Raw genomic sequence first — 17,492 nt, 5'->3', positions numbered from 1 at the left:
TCTCTCAAAACTATAAGTTTTTGGATCCTTATTGCCTACTATTCTACAGACTTTAGAAGATTGTTTGGTTTGAATCAAAGGTTTCAATAGTTTTCACCATGTCAACTACTTTTTTTACATTAATTTTTTATCAATAATATCCCATCATTTTTTCTCTCAAAACTATAAGTTTTTGGATCCTTATTGCCTACTATTCTACCGACTTTAGAAGATTGTTTGGTTTGAATCAAAGGTTTCAAAAGTTTTCGCCATGTCAATTATGTTTTTTACATTAATTTTTTATCAATAATATCCCATCATTTTTTCTCTCAAAACTATAAATTTTTGGATCCTTATTGCCTACTATTCTACAGACTTTAGAAGATTGTTTGGTTTGAATCAAAGGTTTCAATAGTTTTCGCCATGTCAACTACTTTGTTGGCATTTAAACTGAGCCATCTTATGAATTAAGAGAATATTCTTGAAGTTGAATGCGACTATTATTATTGTATCAATAGAAATTTTATATTTTTTTATTTTGTGATATAAAAATATAAATATTATTAAAAATAATAAATCCCAGTTAGTCCAATTGATTATCTTTGGGGGTGACCGGCTTGACCCCATGAAAATTTTTCACTGGCCACTAAGGTAATATATATATATATATATATATTATTGATTGTTATTGTGCTATTATGACAATTAAATTGTTAGTAATTTAAATTTATACATAAGATAATATCATCTATTGAATGTCGATGATTATATATATATATAATTATTAATTTATTTATATATAAATAATATTTTTTAAATTATTAATAATGTATCATTAAATTTTAAGAAATTCTAATAGGATCGTACGATTTTACAATTCGATCTCGATTAATATGGTCATGATCCCAAATTAATGTGTGAGATCATGATTCTACAAACTAGGTGCTCGACCAACCTCTTATCAATTTAAGTCATGTTTGGTATGCTTCAAAAGTGACTTGTGAAACGAAGATAATGAGAAATATATCTTCCTTATTAGAGTTAAAAGTTTCCATTATCGTATATTTATTGAGCCATTTAATAATGGTAAATTAAGGATGAAATTTATAACTTTTTAAAGAACATTTGAATAATCTTAAAATTTAGAAGCATTTTGCAAAACTAATAAATTTCGAGGGTAAAATATAATTAAAGAAGCTCGGTTTCCGCCGCCGATCGCTGTAAACCCCCAACCATAAGGCGAAAGCCATACGCTCCCGCCACCGCCACCGCCACCGCCACCGCCACCGCCACCAGCTCGTCCTCCTCCCCCTCCTCCTATTCTCCTTCCTCCTCCTCCTCCTTACTTCGCAACCCTAACTATCTAGCCGCCGTTACCGAGATCAAAAACAAGAACAAGATCCCTTTTTTCTATCGATCTCAAAGCAATCAAATCGACATCGAAGGGAGTGGAAGAAGCAAACATGAAGTTCAAGATCGACGATGTTACAGTGTACTTCCCCTACGACCACATCTATCCGGAGCAGTACGAGTACATGGTGGAGCTGAAGCGCGCCCTCGATGCCCGCGGTCACTGCCTGCTCGAGATGCCCACCGGCACCGGCAAGACCATCGCCCTACTCTCCCTCATCACCAGCTATTCCCTTTCCCGCGCCAGCGACCGTGGTCCGCTGAAACTTATCTACTGCACCCGAACCGTCCACGAAATGGAGAAAACCCTCGCCGAGCTCCGCCTCTTCCTCTCCCACCTTCCCTCCGAACTCCGCAGCTCCCTCCTAGCTCTCGGACTATCCTCCCGGAAGAACCTATGCATCAACCCCATCGCACTATCTGCAGCCTCCCGCGATTCCGTCGACTCCGCCTGTCGCCGCCTCACGGCCAGCTGGGTCCGGGCCGCAGCCGCCGAGAACCCTGGCGTGCCCACCTGCGACTTCTTTGAAAGTTTCGACCGTGCCGCTTCCTCGTCCAATGCGGCCGTCTTACTTCCTGCCGGAGTGTACTCGCTCCAGGACCTCCGTGCCTTCAGCAGAGAAAGGGGCTGGTGCCCCTACTTCCTTGCGCGGCAGACCATCCGCCACGCCAATGTCGTGGTCTATAGTTACCAGTACTTACTCGACCCTAAGGTCGCTAGCATTATATCCAAGGAGATGCAGAAGGAATGTGTCGTCGTGTTTGACGAGGCCCACAACATCGACAATGTGTGCATCGAGGCTCTCAGCGTTAGCGTCCGAAGGCAGACGCTAGACGGTGCAACCAGGAATCTCAACCGCATGGCTCAGGAGATCGATAGGTAATCCAAATTTCTTTTTTTCCCTTTTATCCTCATTTTACAGTCTTTTTAGTTTGACGTTTTGATGGATATCATGTCGCACTCTTCTTTAATTCTGTTCTAAATCCTTTGTTCTTTCTATGATGTGTCAACAAACATGTATTACTGATATATTCATATTGATTCTTGTTTTTTTTTCTTATTTCATTGCCAGAATGATTTTGATTCTTGCCTTGCTATCTGCTTTAATACTGGATAAATTTTTCATTGCGTTAAAGGTTTAGAAGAGAAACAAACATTTGTTTTAAGTAATGCTTGGCTGTGTTTCTCCATGCATTTTAAAGATGATTATTGCTGAATATGATATAAGCTTCATTTGTTAGGAAGGTTTAAGGCAACAGATGCTACCAGACTGCGTGCAGAATACAATAGACTTGTGGAAGGACTAGCACAGAGAGGAAATTTAGCTAGTACGTTTCCTAGCTTACTATTTATATTTGAGATCCATGGGTTTGGATCTGCTTTTGGCTATTTGTGACATACACGTCCTTTTTCCTTTAGTAACTGATGCCTGGCTTGGGAACCCTGCCCTGCCTGATAACATTTTGAAGGAGGCTGTGCCTGGAAATATAAGGAGAGCTGAGCATTTTCTCTCTGTTTTAAGAAGGCTAGTGCAATACCTGAATGGTCGTCTGGAAACAGAAAATGTTGAGACAGAAGGACCTGTCGCCTTTGTTGCTTCAGTGAATTCCCAGGCTGGAATTGATCAGAAAATGCTTAGATTCTGCTATGATCGCTTGCACTCACTCATGCTTACACTTGAAATTACTGACACAGATGAGTTCCTGCACATTCAGACAGTTTGTGACTTTGCAACACTAATTGGTACATATACTCGGGGCTTCTCAATAATCATTGAACCATTTGATGAGCGGATGCCTCATATTCCTGACCCAGTATTGCAGGTGGCTAGTTCTCTCCTTTATTTGGTTTCCTTAATGACTAAATGTTTTTGTGTTATTCACTGGTTATTTTGGAATTGCAGCTCAGCTGTCATGATGCTTCTATTGCAATAAAGCCTGTCTTTGATCGCTTTCAGTCAGTCATAATTACTTCTGGAACTCTAAGCCCTATTGACCTATATCCTCGTCTTTTGAATTTCAACCCAGTCATAAGTAGAAGCTTTACTATGTCTTTGACAAGGGATTGCATATGCCCAATGGTTCTAACGCGTGGAAGGTATAACTGCAATATTGTAACATTTTGTTGTGCTGTTGACATGGCTGAATGCAATAATATGCCATGAGTTAGTCTGCTTACTTTCTCTAAACTGTTCATTGTTCTATTTGAAGTTCTATGTTTTTCTCAAAAAATTTATTATTTACCACACTTCATTGATTTGCTATCCCACAAAGGGATAAGTTCCACCACTGCATAATTAGTATTATGTAAATAGATATGCGCAAGAATATCAATATCACAGTTAAGTATCACAAATCTATATCAATATTACCTTGGTACTCACACAACAAATGTAAATATATAAATAATGTTGGATGCGTAAAAAGATGGAAATTCAAAGGGTTTATTTTTTGATGATAATGCAATTAAGGAGAGATGAAAAAGATTTTATAAACTATTCAATGAGCACTCTACAAAATAAATGGTTTTAGTTACTAAAAATTGTATCAAATTTAGGAATTATAGAAGGTAGGTTAAAGAAAATGAAGGTAGGTAAAAGTGTTTGTTTGGATGATATTCCTATTTAAGTTTGTTAGAATTTAGGAGATCGAGATATAATTTGATTGCCTAAGTTATATAATAAAATTTTGAAAGTAAGAAGGTGCCTAAGGTAGAGGGAAAATGTTTTAGTATTTATTTATAAAAATAAGCTGATGAACAATGTTCTAATTGTAGAGGGAACAATGCTATACCATGTTTAAAAAAAAGGTTTCAGATCCTTCCTTAATTGTTATTTTCAGAGGTGTCCTTGTGCTATTGAGATTCTTTCTAACAAGCCTAAATCACTGGAGAAGAATGTCCCAGTTTCCTCATTGCTATATCGTCTTCCCTCTCCCCCAACCTAAACCTAACAAATCTTCGTTCTAGGTAAGTTTTAGGAGTTTTTATAGTTATTTCCTTGGCTGTCCCTGGAACATAAGCCTCATGCTCAAATAAAACTTTAAAAGATAGGAAAAGTCCTACACATAACATTATTACTATTTTTGGGTGTTTGAGACATCAAACTTTTCAGTTTTCTTTCATAGTACGTGTCCAAACATTTAAGTTCCTTACTTTTGTTAGTGGTGCCGGTGAAAAATCCACATCATTAGTTCGTAATCTATGTTGCAGTGACCAGCTACCAGTAAGTACAAAATTTGACATGCGCAGTGATCTAGGAGTTGTGAGGAATTATGGGAAATTATTGCTGGAGATGGTTGGTGCGGTTCCAGATGGCATTGTCTGTTTCTTTGTTAGTTACTCCTATATGGATGGAATCGTTAACAGTTGGAATGAAATGGGAATTTTACAGGTGGATTTTGATCCGTATGTAAAGAACAACCTACTTAATGATATTTCTAACAAGTGTTTCTGCAGGATGTGATGCAACATAAGCTAGTATTTATTGAAACTCAAGATGTAGTAGAGACTACACTGGCCCTCGATAACTATCGTAGAGCATGTGATTGTGGACGAGGGGCTGTATTTTTCTCAGTTGCAAGGTACTTTTCCCTTTTTAATTAACATTTTTCTGTTTACTTCTCCTTGGCAATGAATGAATAGTAATAAACACCTATTCCATCAAGAATTTGACTGTCTCTGCTACTCTGCATTCATGTCTTCAGTTATTTAGCTTGCAGGATGTTAAAAGTTAAATCAAGTGGCTTAACATGAACATTGTTTTTTGATAAATTTGCATTCACTTAGACTCTGTTTTTTTTCAGATTATGTACATTTTCTTGTTGGTCAAAGAAAGCATTAATCAAGATTTAGTTAATTTGAATATGACCTTGTATAGAGTGTAGAATTCAATGGATGGATAAGATTCATGTAGTTGACCTCAAATAGTTGGTACAACACTAACTTGATTTCAATGATGTTGTTATTGTAACCTTGAGTTATTATTTATTTTGTCCTTGCCATGAATTCATTGCATTTTTAGATAGTTTAATATTGTTTTGATCATCTTATTGCATAATTAACTCAAGGAACTAAGGTAAACTGAGATTTTTTTTATGTATACTTCTACACGTTGATGGTGTTAAGATAGTAAACATTGTAGAAAGCTTCTAGAGCTACTGCTACATTCAACCTTTCACTGTGTGGTAGAATAGCATTTAACATCTTGTTTTTCTTTTTACTAATGGAAACTGCAGTAGATGTGTCTTTGACTTTTTTTAGCTGTTTGATTAAGACAACGTGCTACTATTTATAATATGAAGATTTTGGTATATGACACAAATTGAGTTATTATCCAATATTCCGATTGCATAATATTTGACAGTTTTTATGAATTATTCTGAAATCTTTGAAGAACTACTCTGTAGGGAAATGGAAATATGCTTATCCTTCATTAGTGTCAAATTGTTTTAGGTATGGTACAAGGCTCATGATTAAGATGCATTTCTATTCATTATCTAAGTTGATATTTTTAGTTCTACTAGATAAGTTGGGTTTTTTGTTAGTGTGTTTCCCTATCACCTACAGATGAATGATTTAGCTTGCCAACTATCCTGCTTAACAATGCATTTGATGGTCTTTCTTTCTTTATGCTCTTCACATCGTTGTAGCCTTTGATTTGTCCGATGGTTTCAGTTTATAGTGGAATGTGGATTCGGGTCAATGAAGTTGCGGTATGAGAAATCATGTAGATGTGTGGGAGGCAACCATGGCTGTCAAGATTGTCATTTGGATCTTAAGATTAATATTCCAATGCCTAAATTGATCTAAATAATTTGGTTCACAACTAGGAGCAAAATTAGTCTGGAAACTTGCAAACTCACTATCAGTTTCTAAGTAGTATCTCAATCTCTCAATCTTGGAGGCAACACTAAAGAATTGGTGTATACATTATTTCTATAGGTGTTGCTGGTGACTTGTGTTCCATTTATGCCATTTAAGAGATTTTTAGTCACCAACAATGTGTTCCTAGGTATCTTCAAACACCAAAATCCCTTTTCGTATTTTTTTGGTGTTGGTAGCTAAAAGTGCCCTGCTGAATAGAGTTTCTCATCAAAATGAAAAAGATACCTTGGACTTGTGAGAAACAGCTTTCCTTCAGAAAGGTTATAGTCACTTCTCTCAGTTTCTCTCGGAGGTATCATTATCTGCTAGCAGTTATTGAAGTTGAATTTAAAGTTTAAACTATATGGTTACTTGGCTTGGTTCAAATGTTCGATTAGTTCAATTGCTTTAGGTCAATGATACTATCATTCTGGCATTAGTATATTTTTTAAAATAATTAGAGTAAAGTAATCTCATCCCTTTACTTCCAATGGTCAAGTGAGGTCCGATTGGCTTGCTCAAGTATCAAAGGAGGTCTCTATTTAAGTGTGTTGACATTTTGGATTGGATTGAGTTTTCTCTAGGGATTCTACATGTATCTATGCCAGTCCCTCACACCTTTGATGTTAGGATTGAGAGGGAATGAGATAGTATTAGTAACAGCCTCTATTCCTTCATCCTCTTTACTCAAAAATCAAAACCAATACCAAAAAATGATGTGTTTCCAAATCCAAACTGATTATACAAAATTAATCTTTTTTATTGATAATGCTTTCTGTTGAAGATAGTTCTTTCTAAATGTTTCATATGCAACATAGTATTGAGAATTGACTGCTTTCAATTTTAGATCAATGAGATGCTGATTTGATTTTTCCCATGAAGTTGGTCTATTTGATTGACTAATATCTTTGAAAATCAATTGAAAGGTCAACATAGGGCAACTAAAGTTAAGCTTCAATTGGCAACAATATTATACAGAGCATTGGTTGAAGAAATGGATTTAGTTTGTTTCTGCAAAAAAGGAAAGAGGAAATGAGAAAGAAATGGGAGTGGAAAAGGGGGAAAATGTGTTGCAATCGAGGAGTTCTCTCCGTTGACATGGAGTCATATGTAGTGGCACAATAGTGTCTAGCTGCTGATGTTTCTGCTTCAGTGGAGCTTCAGAAGGAAGTAGTATGAAGTAACAAATTTGCTGCTGTGAAGAAAGCAGAAAAAGAAAACTCTACTCCAATTTTTACTGATGAGATGTGTGGTAAATAAAGACAATGGGGAGGTGTGTATATGAGAGGATACACAGTCCATTTGTTGACACTTTATAAACATAACTGATTAAATTATCAATGGCATATTCTATTAAGAAGCAATAACTTACAATTAATAGGGCAAATGGTATAAAGAAAATAATAAGATTGTCTATTGAAATCGAAATAATGTTAAAAAACTAACAAAGCTATGTTACATTTAAAACATCAAAGAACAGCAAACTAGATATTGCAAATTTTGAATGCTATACATAAGTTCCTACTAAATAGTAAAATATAAATATATTAAGATAAGTATATTAATTATTTGTTACATAACATATTATGTAGTTTGGTGATCCACTAACTTAGCAGTATGAAGACTGAACAGGTAAATAAAGAATATTATGGTTATAGAAGTCTAGACATGCTAGGTTAGCTCCTGTGTGGAAAAATCAAGTCATTTAATGAGAACTTTCAATTTCTTGGATTAGTGTTTTCTAGTAACTACCTAATTAGATATTATTGTATTATTGTATTTTTGTCTTATTTCAGATGCACATTTCAGTGTACGCATTCTTCTTGGTATCTTTGCTAAGAACTCAATATTAAGAGTTAATTCATATGCTATTGCAGGGGTAAAGTTGCTGAAGGTATAGATTTTGATCGACACTATGGAAGACTTGTTATCATGTTTGGGGTTCCTTTCCAGTATACACTTAGCAGGTAATCTTATGTTAATTGTCATGTCATCACTAGATATGGGCCCCACCCTACCCATCTTGCCTCTCTAGTTTGGTTGTTTGGAATGAGGAAATTTTGAAGCACCTTTGCTCAATCATCACTTTGGATGTTTTATGAATTAGGGAGTGATAGTTTTCATTGGCAATATTTCTAATTTGACACTTTGTGTGCTTTACCAAGGCCATTCCTATTCTTATTGTCCTTGCATGGTTTGTTTGTTACCTTAAAGCTGTCTCTACTTGAGAAGATGGGAGCTCAAATAGAAGCAAGGGAGGAGGGAAAGTAATCATTTCCCTTGTCTACTTAGGTGGTAGAACAACAAGGGAAAAGAAGGGAACAACTTACCTTGGCTCTTTTTTCCTCACCTTTGATTCCTTCCAAAATGGTTGGAAGAGGGGAAAAAGAGTGGAAAACGGTTGGAAACAGTGGTTTAACGTTGCATGTCTTGGAAATAACAGTCAAAGTGTTAAACTTGTCATTTTATCTCATTTTCTCTTTTTTCATCTCCTTTCAAGTAGATAAAACAAAAGGAATCGTTCTTCTCCACTCTCTTTCTTCCTCAACACTTTTCCTTTCTTTCCTGTCTTCCTCCCTTCAAGTAGACATAGTAAATCTAGTGCTATGAATTTTTGTGTAAACTGAAGACTACAATCACTGCAGTCGTCTCTGAACCACACATACTAAACCAAGGGCTACAGAGATAATCATCTTTTTCTTTTTAAATATTTAGCCTATCTTATGCATCAAGTCTTTTAGTTGACATAATGAGAAGCATTATCATTGTTGTAGTCATTTTTTTCTTTTAATAAATTGATGTATATAGTTTTTGTGACCTTATGTTGTTCAATACTTATTCTTGTCACATATTGCAACACTTGTGGTTCTTGTTTTTATTTTATTTTTTCAATTACCATTTTTTTTAATGTTGTTGAGGAATTCACATACCTTCCTTTGGGGTTTGCCAGAATTTTGCTTGCTAGGTTAGAGTATTTGCGTGAGACATTCCAGATAAAAGAGGGTGATTTTCTTACTTTTGATGCTTTGGTATGTCCAATTTGGCCCTTTTATTCAGGTCTTATACAATTAGCTATTGCACAAGTCATGATTGTGTGGTATGCTTAGTTTGAAAAAGAGGAATGTTGTTGTTATTTATTTTGAAACAGAGGCAAGCTGCACAATGTGTTGGCCGTGTAATTCGTTCTAAATCAGATTATGGGATGATGATATTTGCTGATAAAAGGTAATTTATTTTGTTGACAATTTAATTAAATCATTTATTTTCATTTCTTGATTTCTCAGATGGTTTTATCAACAAAAGAAAGTAGAATAATGCAATCTAGGTGAGAAAAGTGAACATTGGGATGAAAGATGAAGCATTTGGGACTAACCAAATAAGAAGAGTTGAAGTCACACCGATGCTAACTCCATATTTTACCTGCATAACATGGGAAATCAAATAAATGTGTAACGTGTATCACAATCATATGGGCTTCTGAATTCCATAAATAATTGGATTAACCAAACACTTGTATGTTATAACATCCTTCATCAAACTGAGGCTTTATTTGCTCGAGCTTGACTACCCTAAGGCTGTTTTTTTTGTTAATCCACGTATCTGGGCTTTGGATCCAACTAGTCCTGGAGGTGGGCAGCTTTACCCCCAGTTCGCCCATTGGGTAAATCAGGAAGCGCAGCGGCTCCTAACACGGCAGTTCGGTTGTAGTAGTTCGAGCATTGCGGGCATAAGTCCCAACATGAGAATCGAACCCTGGATGCATGGGTAAATTACCGTGCCTCTTACTGTTGCGCTGTGCCTGGAGGAGGGGGCACCTAAGGCTGAGTTTGTTAAAGGAGGGGGAGGGGAGAGAGGGAAAATTAACATAAAAATTACAAAATCATGAGCGAGACAAGTTGAGGAAATAATAACACAATTTTGAAGTGAAGAATAAGGTTTTGCAAATCTCCATTACCATCTATTTCACCTTTTGAACATTTAGAAGAATTATTGTATATCTTGATGACTGTAAGGCCTGAAATAGGCTGCATCTGATCTCATCATGATGCAGAATATTTAGCGTCTCATTTGGTTGCAGCATCTAGTCACTTGTGTGTTCGGAGGCTTTTCTCCTCTTCATCCATACACTTGCTCATCTTCTAATAGTTTGCTGTCTACTGGATAAATGCTCTATTGAAAATCTGTTGGCGGATCATCCTCCCAATTTTTAAATATGTTAGCAGGTGTATATTAGTCATTGTAGACAACAATGACTAGCCTAGAAGTCACATTTGGAAGTCAGAAAGCCATTTTTGGAAATAGTGCGTGTTCTACAGTACTAAAGGTCTGAATGAAAGAATGTTTGGAAGTTTTAAAATCTTTCTCAGGGTATGCCATGAGCGGATCCAATAGCAGAACTTGTTTGATAACCTCATGGGCCATAACCACATGGCTCAAAATGCTCAAGTTGGTAATTCAAAGCCCTTTATATATTTGTTGATAATCCAAAATTCTCCATGTGATTATGCTGTATTTCTCTTGTTGCATTATCTTTAAGCCCTTTACTTTTCAACTGCAATGACTTGGTATAAGGTAGTTTCAAGCCTGTTTTCAAGAATTGAAATTATACTAAAGTAGTTCATATCTCTCTCGCGTATGATAATGTTGCTCTCTAATTTGTTATCCCTCAAATCCACAGTTTTGTATTTCTATCTGGCCATTGACGTCTTCGATGCTTCTGCAGATATAGCCGTCATGATAAACGCTCTAAATTGCCAGGTTGGATACTGTCACATTTACGCGATGCGCATCTTAATCTTAGCACTGACATGGCTTTGCACATAGCACGAGAGGTAAGTTTACAATTCCATTCTTCAAGATTTAGTTTTGAAGAATTGAGCCATCTTTGATACCGAATTATTGATAACAGTAATTAATTTGATCTGGAAGTAAAATTTCTTCCTATTTACACTACTTGCCTTCTTTTAGCTCCAAAGATCCAACTTTGTCAGTTAACTGTGTATAATTCATGAATAAATGGTTCTTCTCGAGGTGTTGTTTTTTGATGCTTTTATCCAACATATTGCATCTTAAAATTACATGGATATTACAATCTTTCTGTGTCAGATACATTTTGCAAAAGATGTTTATACTGTCTATTTCGTTTTTGCATGGTTAAAGTTCCTTCGAAGGATGGCCCAACCTTACGATAAGGCAGGCAGTGGGGCCAAGAAAACTCTCCTAACACAAGAAGACGTGGAAAGAATACCACATGATGCCATGGATTTGTTTTAGCTTTTCCAGCTTATATTTTTGCTTGTGCTCTTAATTTATCCAAGAAATTTTGTACCCAAATGTTACTTTTTAAGGATGAATTAATTTAATTAATAGTGAAATTCACAATTTTTTTATTGAATAGATTTATTTTTTAGATAAATTAGTGAAACTCACAATTGTTTATTGAATAGATTTATTTTTTAGATAAATTAGTGAAATTTATAGTTTTATATTAAATATGTTTATTGGTGGCTCAATTTATTTTTTTTAAAAATAAATTTAAATTTGATTTTTTTTTTTTCTTGACTCTCAGTGTACTCTGGTTAAGCCTCAACCAAACCAAAAGGACTAGAAATACAACTAAATAAAATGATAAAATTCTAGTTGATTATCGATGTTTTAATGAATGAATGCGAGCCGAATGAGCACATAAATTGCACTGAAATTGTTGATTGCGTTCAAATTAGACTGCACGTGTGACTAAATATTACAATTATTTTATTTTGTTATTTAATTGTAATTTTTTATGGCCTGAATTTTTATTTTTGACACAAACTTGTTGATTTTACTTACACCAAATATCTCAATTTAATTGCAATTCAATTTATATATTTATTCAGTTCAATTTATTTTTTTCTTAAAAAAATCTATAGAACTTCAATTTGATTTAATTTGTTTCGATTAGATTCATTTTTATCTAAACTGAATAAGCACCCTTAGCCTCCAAGGCATAGTTGAGTTGATTACGACTTGTGTGGATAAGGATCGAATCGATGAAATCGAGGCAATGTTTTTCTACGTCGTAGTTAACTGTAGCTTCTCAATTTACTTCCTTACGATAATCTAAATCGACCGTGTTAAACCGTAGATGGTGGATTTCACTTTTTGCTGGATTTAAATTAACTCAACAAACAATAACGTGTCAACCATGTACCGTTTATTTTATTAGAGTTAAAAAATATTAAATTTGTTTTTTATTATTGATTGGAAGTTAAAATGGTAACTGCTAAGCTTTATGCCACTTTGGTAATAATTTTTGTTAAAAAATTGACAAACCTTAAAGCCTTGTTTACTTTGGTTAATTTTTTCAGTTTCTATTGAAAGAGATCATCAATGGACTAAAGCTTCCTAACTGCTCAATGAAACACTGTGTATGGGTAACAAAATGAGTTATAAATGGGTTTATCTAGTGACCCAAACGTGAAGAACAACAAATAACAACCATCTAATTTTCTCTTTACTGATGTAGACTAGAACCTTTGTTGAACTAACAATGATTTGCTAAAGGGGTAGTTCTTGTTTATTTCATATCGGCTTCTTGCATTCAACATACACATTTTTGCTAAGTTAAACAAAGATTGGAATGTTGGAAAACGTGAATGGAACAAAATGGTGGACTCCATGTGAATGGATAATTCTCACATTGAGAGTTGAGTTGCATTTACTCTGAGACTTATTATGGGACGCACAAATCTAAGGTTTGGATCGCACAAACCCACTTATGTGTGAACACTATTTGCACATAGCAGCACTTAAATCGATCAATGTTTGTCACACATCTGAGTTATTTCAATTGTAATTTCAATTCAAATTACCCTGTATGTCCGGCAACTTGATTATGTAATAATAATAATTTCAACATGGAAAACCATTGTCACTGCAATCTTATCCAATATGATGGTCATATTACTCAATCTGATGGACTTTGGACGATCTTCTCGACAAGAACAAATAGTTGTATTTCGGCAAGCACAGAAATGATAATCGATCTGAAATGGTGCCTGTTTAATCTGATAGATAATGAGCAAAATACAAGACAAGCCGACAGGTCAAGCTCTCCCGTCCCATTCCATATGGAACTCTGCTAAGAAATCCTCCATAAACTTGTGCCGTCTCTCTGCTCTTCTTTTACCAGCCTATAGAGATCAACCAATTATGAGGTATTGGCAAACAGCAGTAACAACTAACAAGGATAAATTGGTAGTTATTTAGATCTTTTTCTACCATTTGAGTTTGCAAAATATGTCAAATAATATGATCAATCTTAGCATTGTATGAAGGTCAGAAGATGGGTGGAATAAAAAGTGCAAGTGCAAAGAAAAAGTGATCATATTCAAACGAAAAAAAATGCAGCTGCATGAATTATGAAGAATCATGTTCAATCTGGAATTAATCCAATCTCCAAAAATCTATTTGCCCTTATTATTAGCCAGATTGGTTGCATCACTTGTAGTGGGTAGTTTAACAAGCAGCTCATTCAGTAGGCTGTAGAAGGGTGCAGAAGAAAGAAGACGAAGAAGGAAACTGGGGAGGAGTTGTATTGCGAGGAAGATGGAACAATTGGAAAGTTAAAATTATCATCTCTTTTCTATCTTTTTTATCTCCCCGCAATGATATATATATTTCCATATCCTTTCTTCTGTCTCTGCTTGCCTATCTTAGACTAAGATACTTTCCAAGGATGCAGATGGAACATAGGTGTTGATTTGTTGATTAATAGAGTAAAACTTTACTGGAAAAGTACTCGTGTTTGTTTCATCTGTCGCACAAGATTCATACCTTTGTCTTCATCAAATCCTTCAGTTTGAAAAGCTTCTCGTGAAAATGATTTATGATGGTAGTCTTTGCATCTTTCATGGTATACTTCTCTTTTGTTAAATCCTCACGAGGTGGTATCTCAGGGTCATACATTACATGATTCTTACTTCCACCATATACAAAGCATCGAGCAACTCCTGTCCAAGGCATGCAAAATCAACAGGACAAAACATGGAAAAATAGCATGACAACAAAAGCATAGTCAGCATATCAGCAAGCAAGTCTAATAAACTTAAATCAATCTTGATTATACTCAGTGGAATATCTTTATAGTTATTATATGTTAAAGGGCTCCAAACTTATTGCTCATTGCGACTATTGCATCAAAGATAACATTAGAATATAGAACTCCATATTGATTACACCAAGGGACGTGGTATGCATGAACTCAAGTAAAAGAAATTACCAATTGCACCAATTGCATCGAGACGGTCAGCATCTTGAACTATGCAGAATTCCAGAGAAGAATTAGAAAAAGATGCGCAGGCAACTTCATTTTTGAACCCTGTAAATAAGGAAATAAAACCATGTAAAACAATTGCAGTTAAAAATAGAAAGTTGTTAGTTGTAGTTGTGTTGGTTTAGTCAACAATAATCAGAAAAGCCAAAGGGGACGCTAACTGCTTCACATAGTAGACAAGTATATAAAACAGTCAGTTTATAAGAGCTGTTTAGAAGTTGACAAAAGTTCAAATTCCAGGTTCAGTATGAACTTCAACTCAACTAGTTCTCAGTACCTTACGACACAACATCATGAATGTGTGATTCTGTCTTTTGCAACCCTGATCTTACATTTCACTAACCAATTAGAGATTTCAGGCAAAGATTGCAATGCAATTATCATGTTTTCATAGCATGAAATTTCAAGAAGCACAAAAATTATAGACAACTGTTTGTACTCTCGAGTACTTAAATATCTCTTAGAGAGCTTATTGATTGAAAAGTGTCTATGAAATTTATCAGTTTTTGCCTTGCTATTATTTCAAGGAAAAAAACATTCAATTGAGGTGAAGATGGCGCTTTTCTTTTGAAGTTTTTTTTCTTTATAGGATATCCTTTGTGGGATGAGGTGAAGTCAATGCATGGTTTATCTTTTGTGTTCTTTGAGTCATAGATAGGGGGATATAATGTTAATTATTCTTTTATCACTATATATTTCTCCTGTCTTGTGCAAAAAATAACATGACTTGAGTTCATAATCAACTAGCAAAAAAGTCAAAGTGAGGGAAGAAAAAGATCACCCATGTTCTTAATAATACTCAGGATTTTTTCCCTTTTGCTTTCATCGAGTCCCTCTTCCTTTAGAAACTTCTCTATGATGGTTGTGTCCTCCACCAAATCCCTAACAAAAGTACAAATTATCAATTCTTTTTCTACATTGGAATCCTTAAAAGAGGTCCATGGGCTAATATGGACTTTTGTATCCATTTTAATCCATATTGGGAATTACAATAGTACTAGTAATTGTGTGGTTGGAAAGAGAAATATCTGCAGCGCTACAACAACGTATTGGGCCTCAATATGCTGGGCCCTTGGGAATAAATGCCATTTAAAATTCAAGCAACAAAATTGCAAGCAAGGATAGAAATGAAATTTTTTTTTTGCACTTTGCAATAAAGCAATCGTCATCACAAATACAGCAAAACAGAAACTAAGTTCAGAAGTCATAAAAATAAATAATTATCTTAAATGAAAAAATGTCGATGAAATCATGAAATAGATGACCACTAACCTGTGTGTGTGTGTGTGTGTGTGAGAGAGAGAGAGAGAGAGAGAGAGAGATGTAATAGAAAATATCATACTTACTTTGTATACTTGTAATCTCCTGCATTAAGACAAGCAATTGCAAAATTCAGTTGAATTACAAAACTCTTATCCAACATTCCACAAACAATGATAAACTGTTACCTATGTCATGAAGAAGAGCAGCAAGTTCAACCTATTCAAAAGTTAAGATACGTGATTACCATAGCACCAATAGTAATATAACTGTTCAAAAATAATTTACACCTACCATGAACAAAAAAAATGTTGACAAGGTATAGTTCTTAATACTTATAATAAGCGTAGCAGATGGTGCTTAATGGAAACTTTTCCAAATTGAGGAGAAAAATAGGTGATTTTTCTTTGGAAAAATAATCATCGTTGAATTCCTCGAAAACATTACTCTTCTTACTCTTTTAATTTGCACCAGGCCATGATTCACTATTAGTATTTTTCATGAATCTGAAGCTTCTTCTTGGTAAAATAGTCAGTCATCTTTCAAACATTTTGAAATTAAATATCTCACCATACATGACCCAAGCATATTCTCTTTTTTTATGATATACATCATCATAAATTGCCAATTTCATTATGCTAACTGTATTCTTTTCAATCAAGATTTTTTTTTTCTCTTTGTTGAATTTTTGAGTTTGAATTAAAGATACTAAGTTGGGTAAAGCTAGGTGCTAGACAAGTCTAGGTGAACCAATTGAATATTAAAATAACATGTCTGCAGTGAAACAATGCATAACTAGATATGCATATGAAGGTCTATACGCAACCACTGAATTACATGAGCATGGAACTCATTGATAGTCTACATTCATCACATTAAGTAATTAGAATAGCAGAATTCAAGACTGATGCACATAGGAAAACAAGTTACCTGGATTTGATGTGCCCTAAACCCATTTCAAGTTCACATTCCAGGACAAGTTGCTTAATTATACACAAAGGACTGATTCTTTATCCCTTCCAACAATAAACACTACCTGTGAAACTATCATCGATCCTAAAGCCCTAAACTTGGTCACGAACAACGTGAGCATACGATATAAATAAGAAAAGACGCGGATGGAGAAGATGGAAGAGTGGATCCTTACGATCTCGAGAGAGGAAGGGCTCAAGGCCTCCTCTTTAGCAAGGGAAAGGGCAACATCCCGCACTCTAAAAGCGTGAGCTGCGTCGTGAGAAGCGTCGCGACCGCACATGGTTTCCGCAATCAGGATCTCCGCCTTCCGTACAATTTCCGGCTTCTCGGCCGCCATCTCTCCCTCTCGTCTACTGTGACCCAAGGGACCGGCTTGGACGATGCCTTCATCCAATGGCTTAAATGCAATTTTCACTTTTACGCCCTCACAATTGGATTTATGAGGGCGAATACGAATTTTCAAAAATTACAGTGACCAATATAAATAAATGGGAAAACATTTTTTTTAAAGCCTGACTGATTTTATGTTATTTAAATTTATTTAATAAAAAAATCGAACCAATCCAAATTAAATTTAAAATGAATTAACTCATTGAAATACTGTTTAAGTTTGGTTTAATTTTTTAAAAAGATTATGAAGATATCAATTTGAGTTCATTTAATTATTTGAAATTTTTATATTTTTTAATT

At 35.0% G+C, this 17,492-nt stretch overlaps 2 protein-coding genes across 3 annotated transcripts; one reads left to right on the top strand and one right to left on the bottom strand.

Moving 5' to 3' along the window:
- Positions 1-1,284: 1,284 nt before the first annotated feature.
- LOC141811509 (general transcription and DNA repair factor IIH helicase subunit XPD) lies at positions 1,285-11,621 on the top strand. Of its 2 annotated transcripts, none has more exons than XM_074699532.1 (11): positions 1,285-2,269; positions 2,636-2,718; positions 2,810-3,213; positions 3,294-3,487; positions 4,640-4,781; positions 4,847-4,971; positions 8,131-8,220; positions 9,204-9,282; positions 9,402-9,478; positions 10,977-11,085; positions 11,414-11,621. In XM_074699532.1, exons 1-11 carry the CDS (start codon positions 1,443-1,445, stop codon positions 11,525-11,527), a joined length of 2,244 nt encoding a protein of 747 aa, XP_074555633.1. In that variant the 5' UTR covers positions 1,285-1,442; the 3' UTR covers positions 11,528-11,621. The 2 variants fall into 2 exon arrangements, with proteins under 2 accessions (XP_074555633.1, XP_074555632.1); XM_074699531.1 differs by having other exon boundaries at positions 4,601-4,781.
- Positions 11,622-13,126: 1,505 nt separating this feature from the next.
- On the bottom strand, positions 13,127-17,161 carry LOC141811789 (uncharacterized). The gene is made up of 7 exons (XM_074699844.1): positions 16,975-17,161; positions 16,016-16,046; positions 15,914-15,932; positions 15,349-15,449; positions 14,514-14,612; positions 14,069-14,244; positions 13,127-13,425 (listed from the first exon to the last, which is right to left on the bottom strand). The coding sequence occupies exons 1-7, from the start codon at positions 17,137-17,139 to the stop codon at positions 13,339-13,341; spliced, it is 678 nt and encodes a 225-aa protein (XP_074555945.1). The 5' UTR covers positions 17,140-17,161; the 3' UTR covers positions 13,127-13,338.
- Positions 17,162-17,492: the final 331 nt, after the last annotated feature.

The sequence above is a fragment of the Curcuma longa genome, chromosome 17, assembly GCF_044706935.1.
Source record: "Curcuma longa cultivar G26 ecotype Majalengka, Jawa Barat chromosome 17, ITB_CL_G26_1.1, whole genome shotgun sequence".
NCBI lineage: Eukaryota > Viridiplantae > Streptophyta > Magnoliopsida > Zingiberales > Zingiberaceae > Curcuma > Curcuma longa.
The sequence above is the reverse complement of the archived record's forward strand: the minus strand, read 5'-3'. Positions and strand labels throughout refer to the sequence as shown.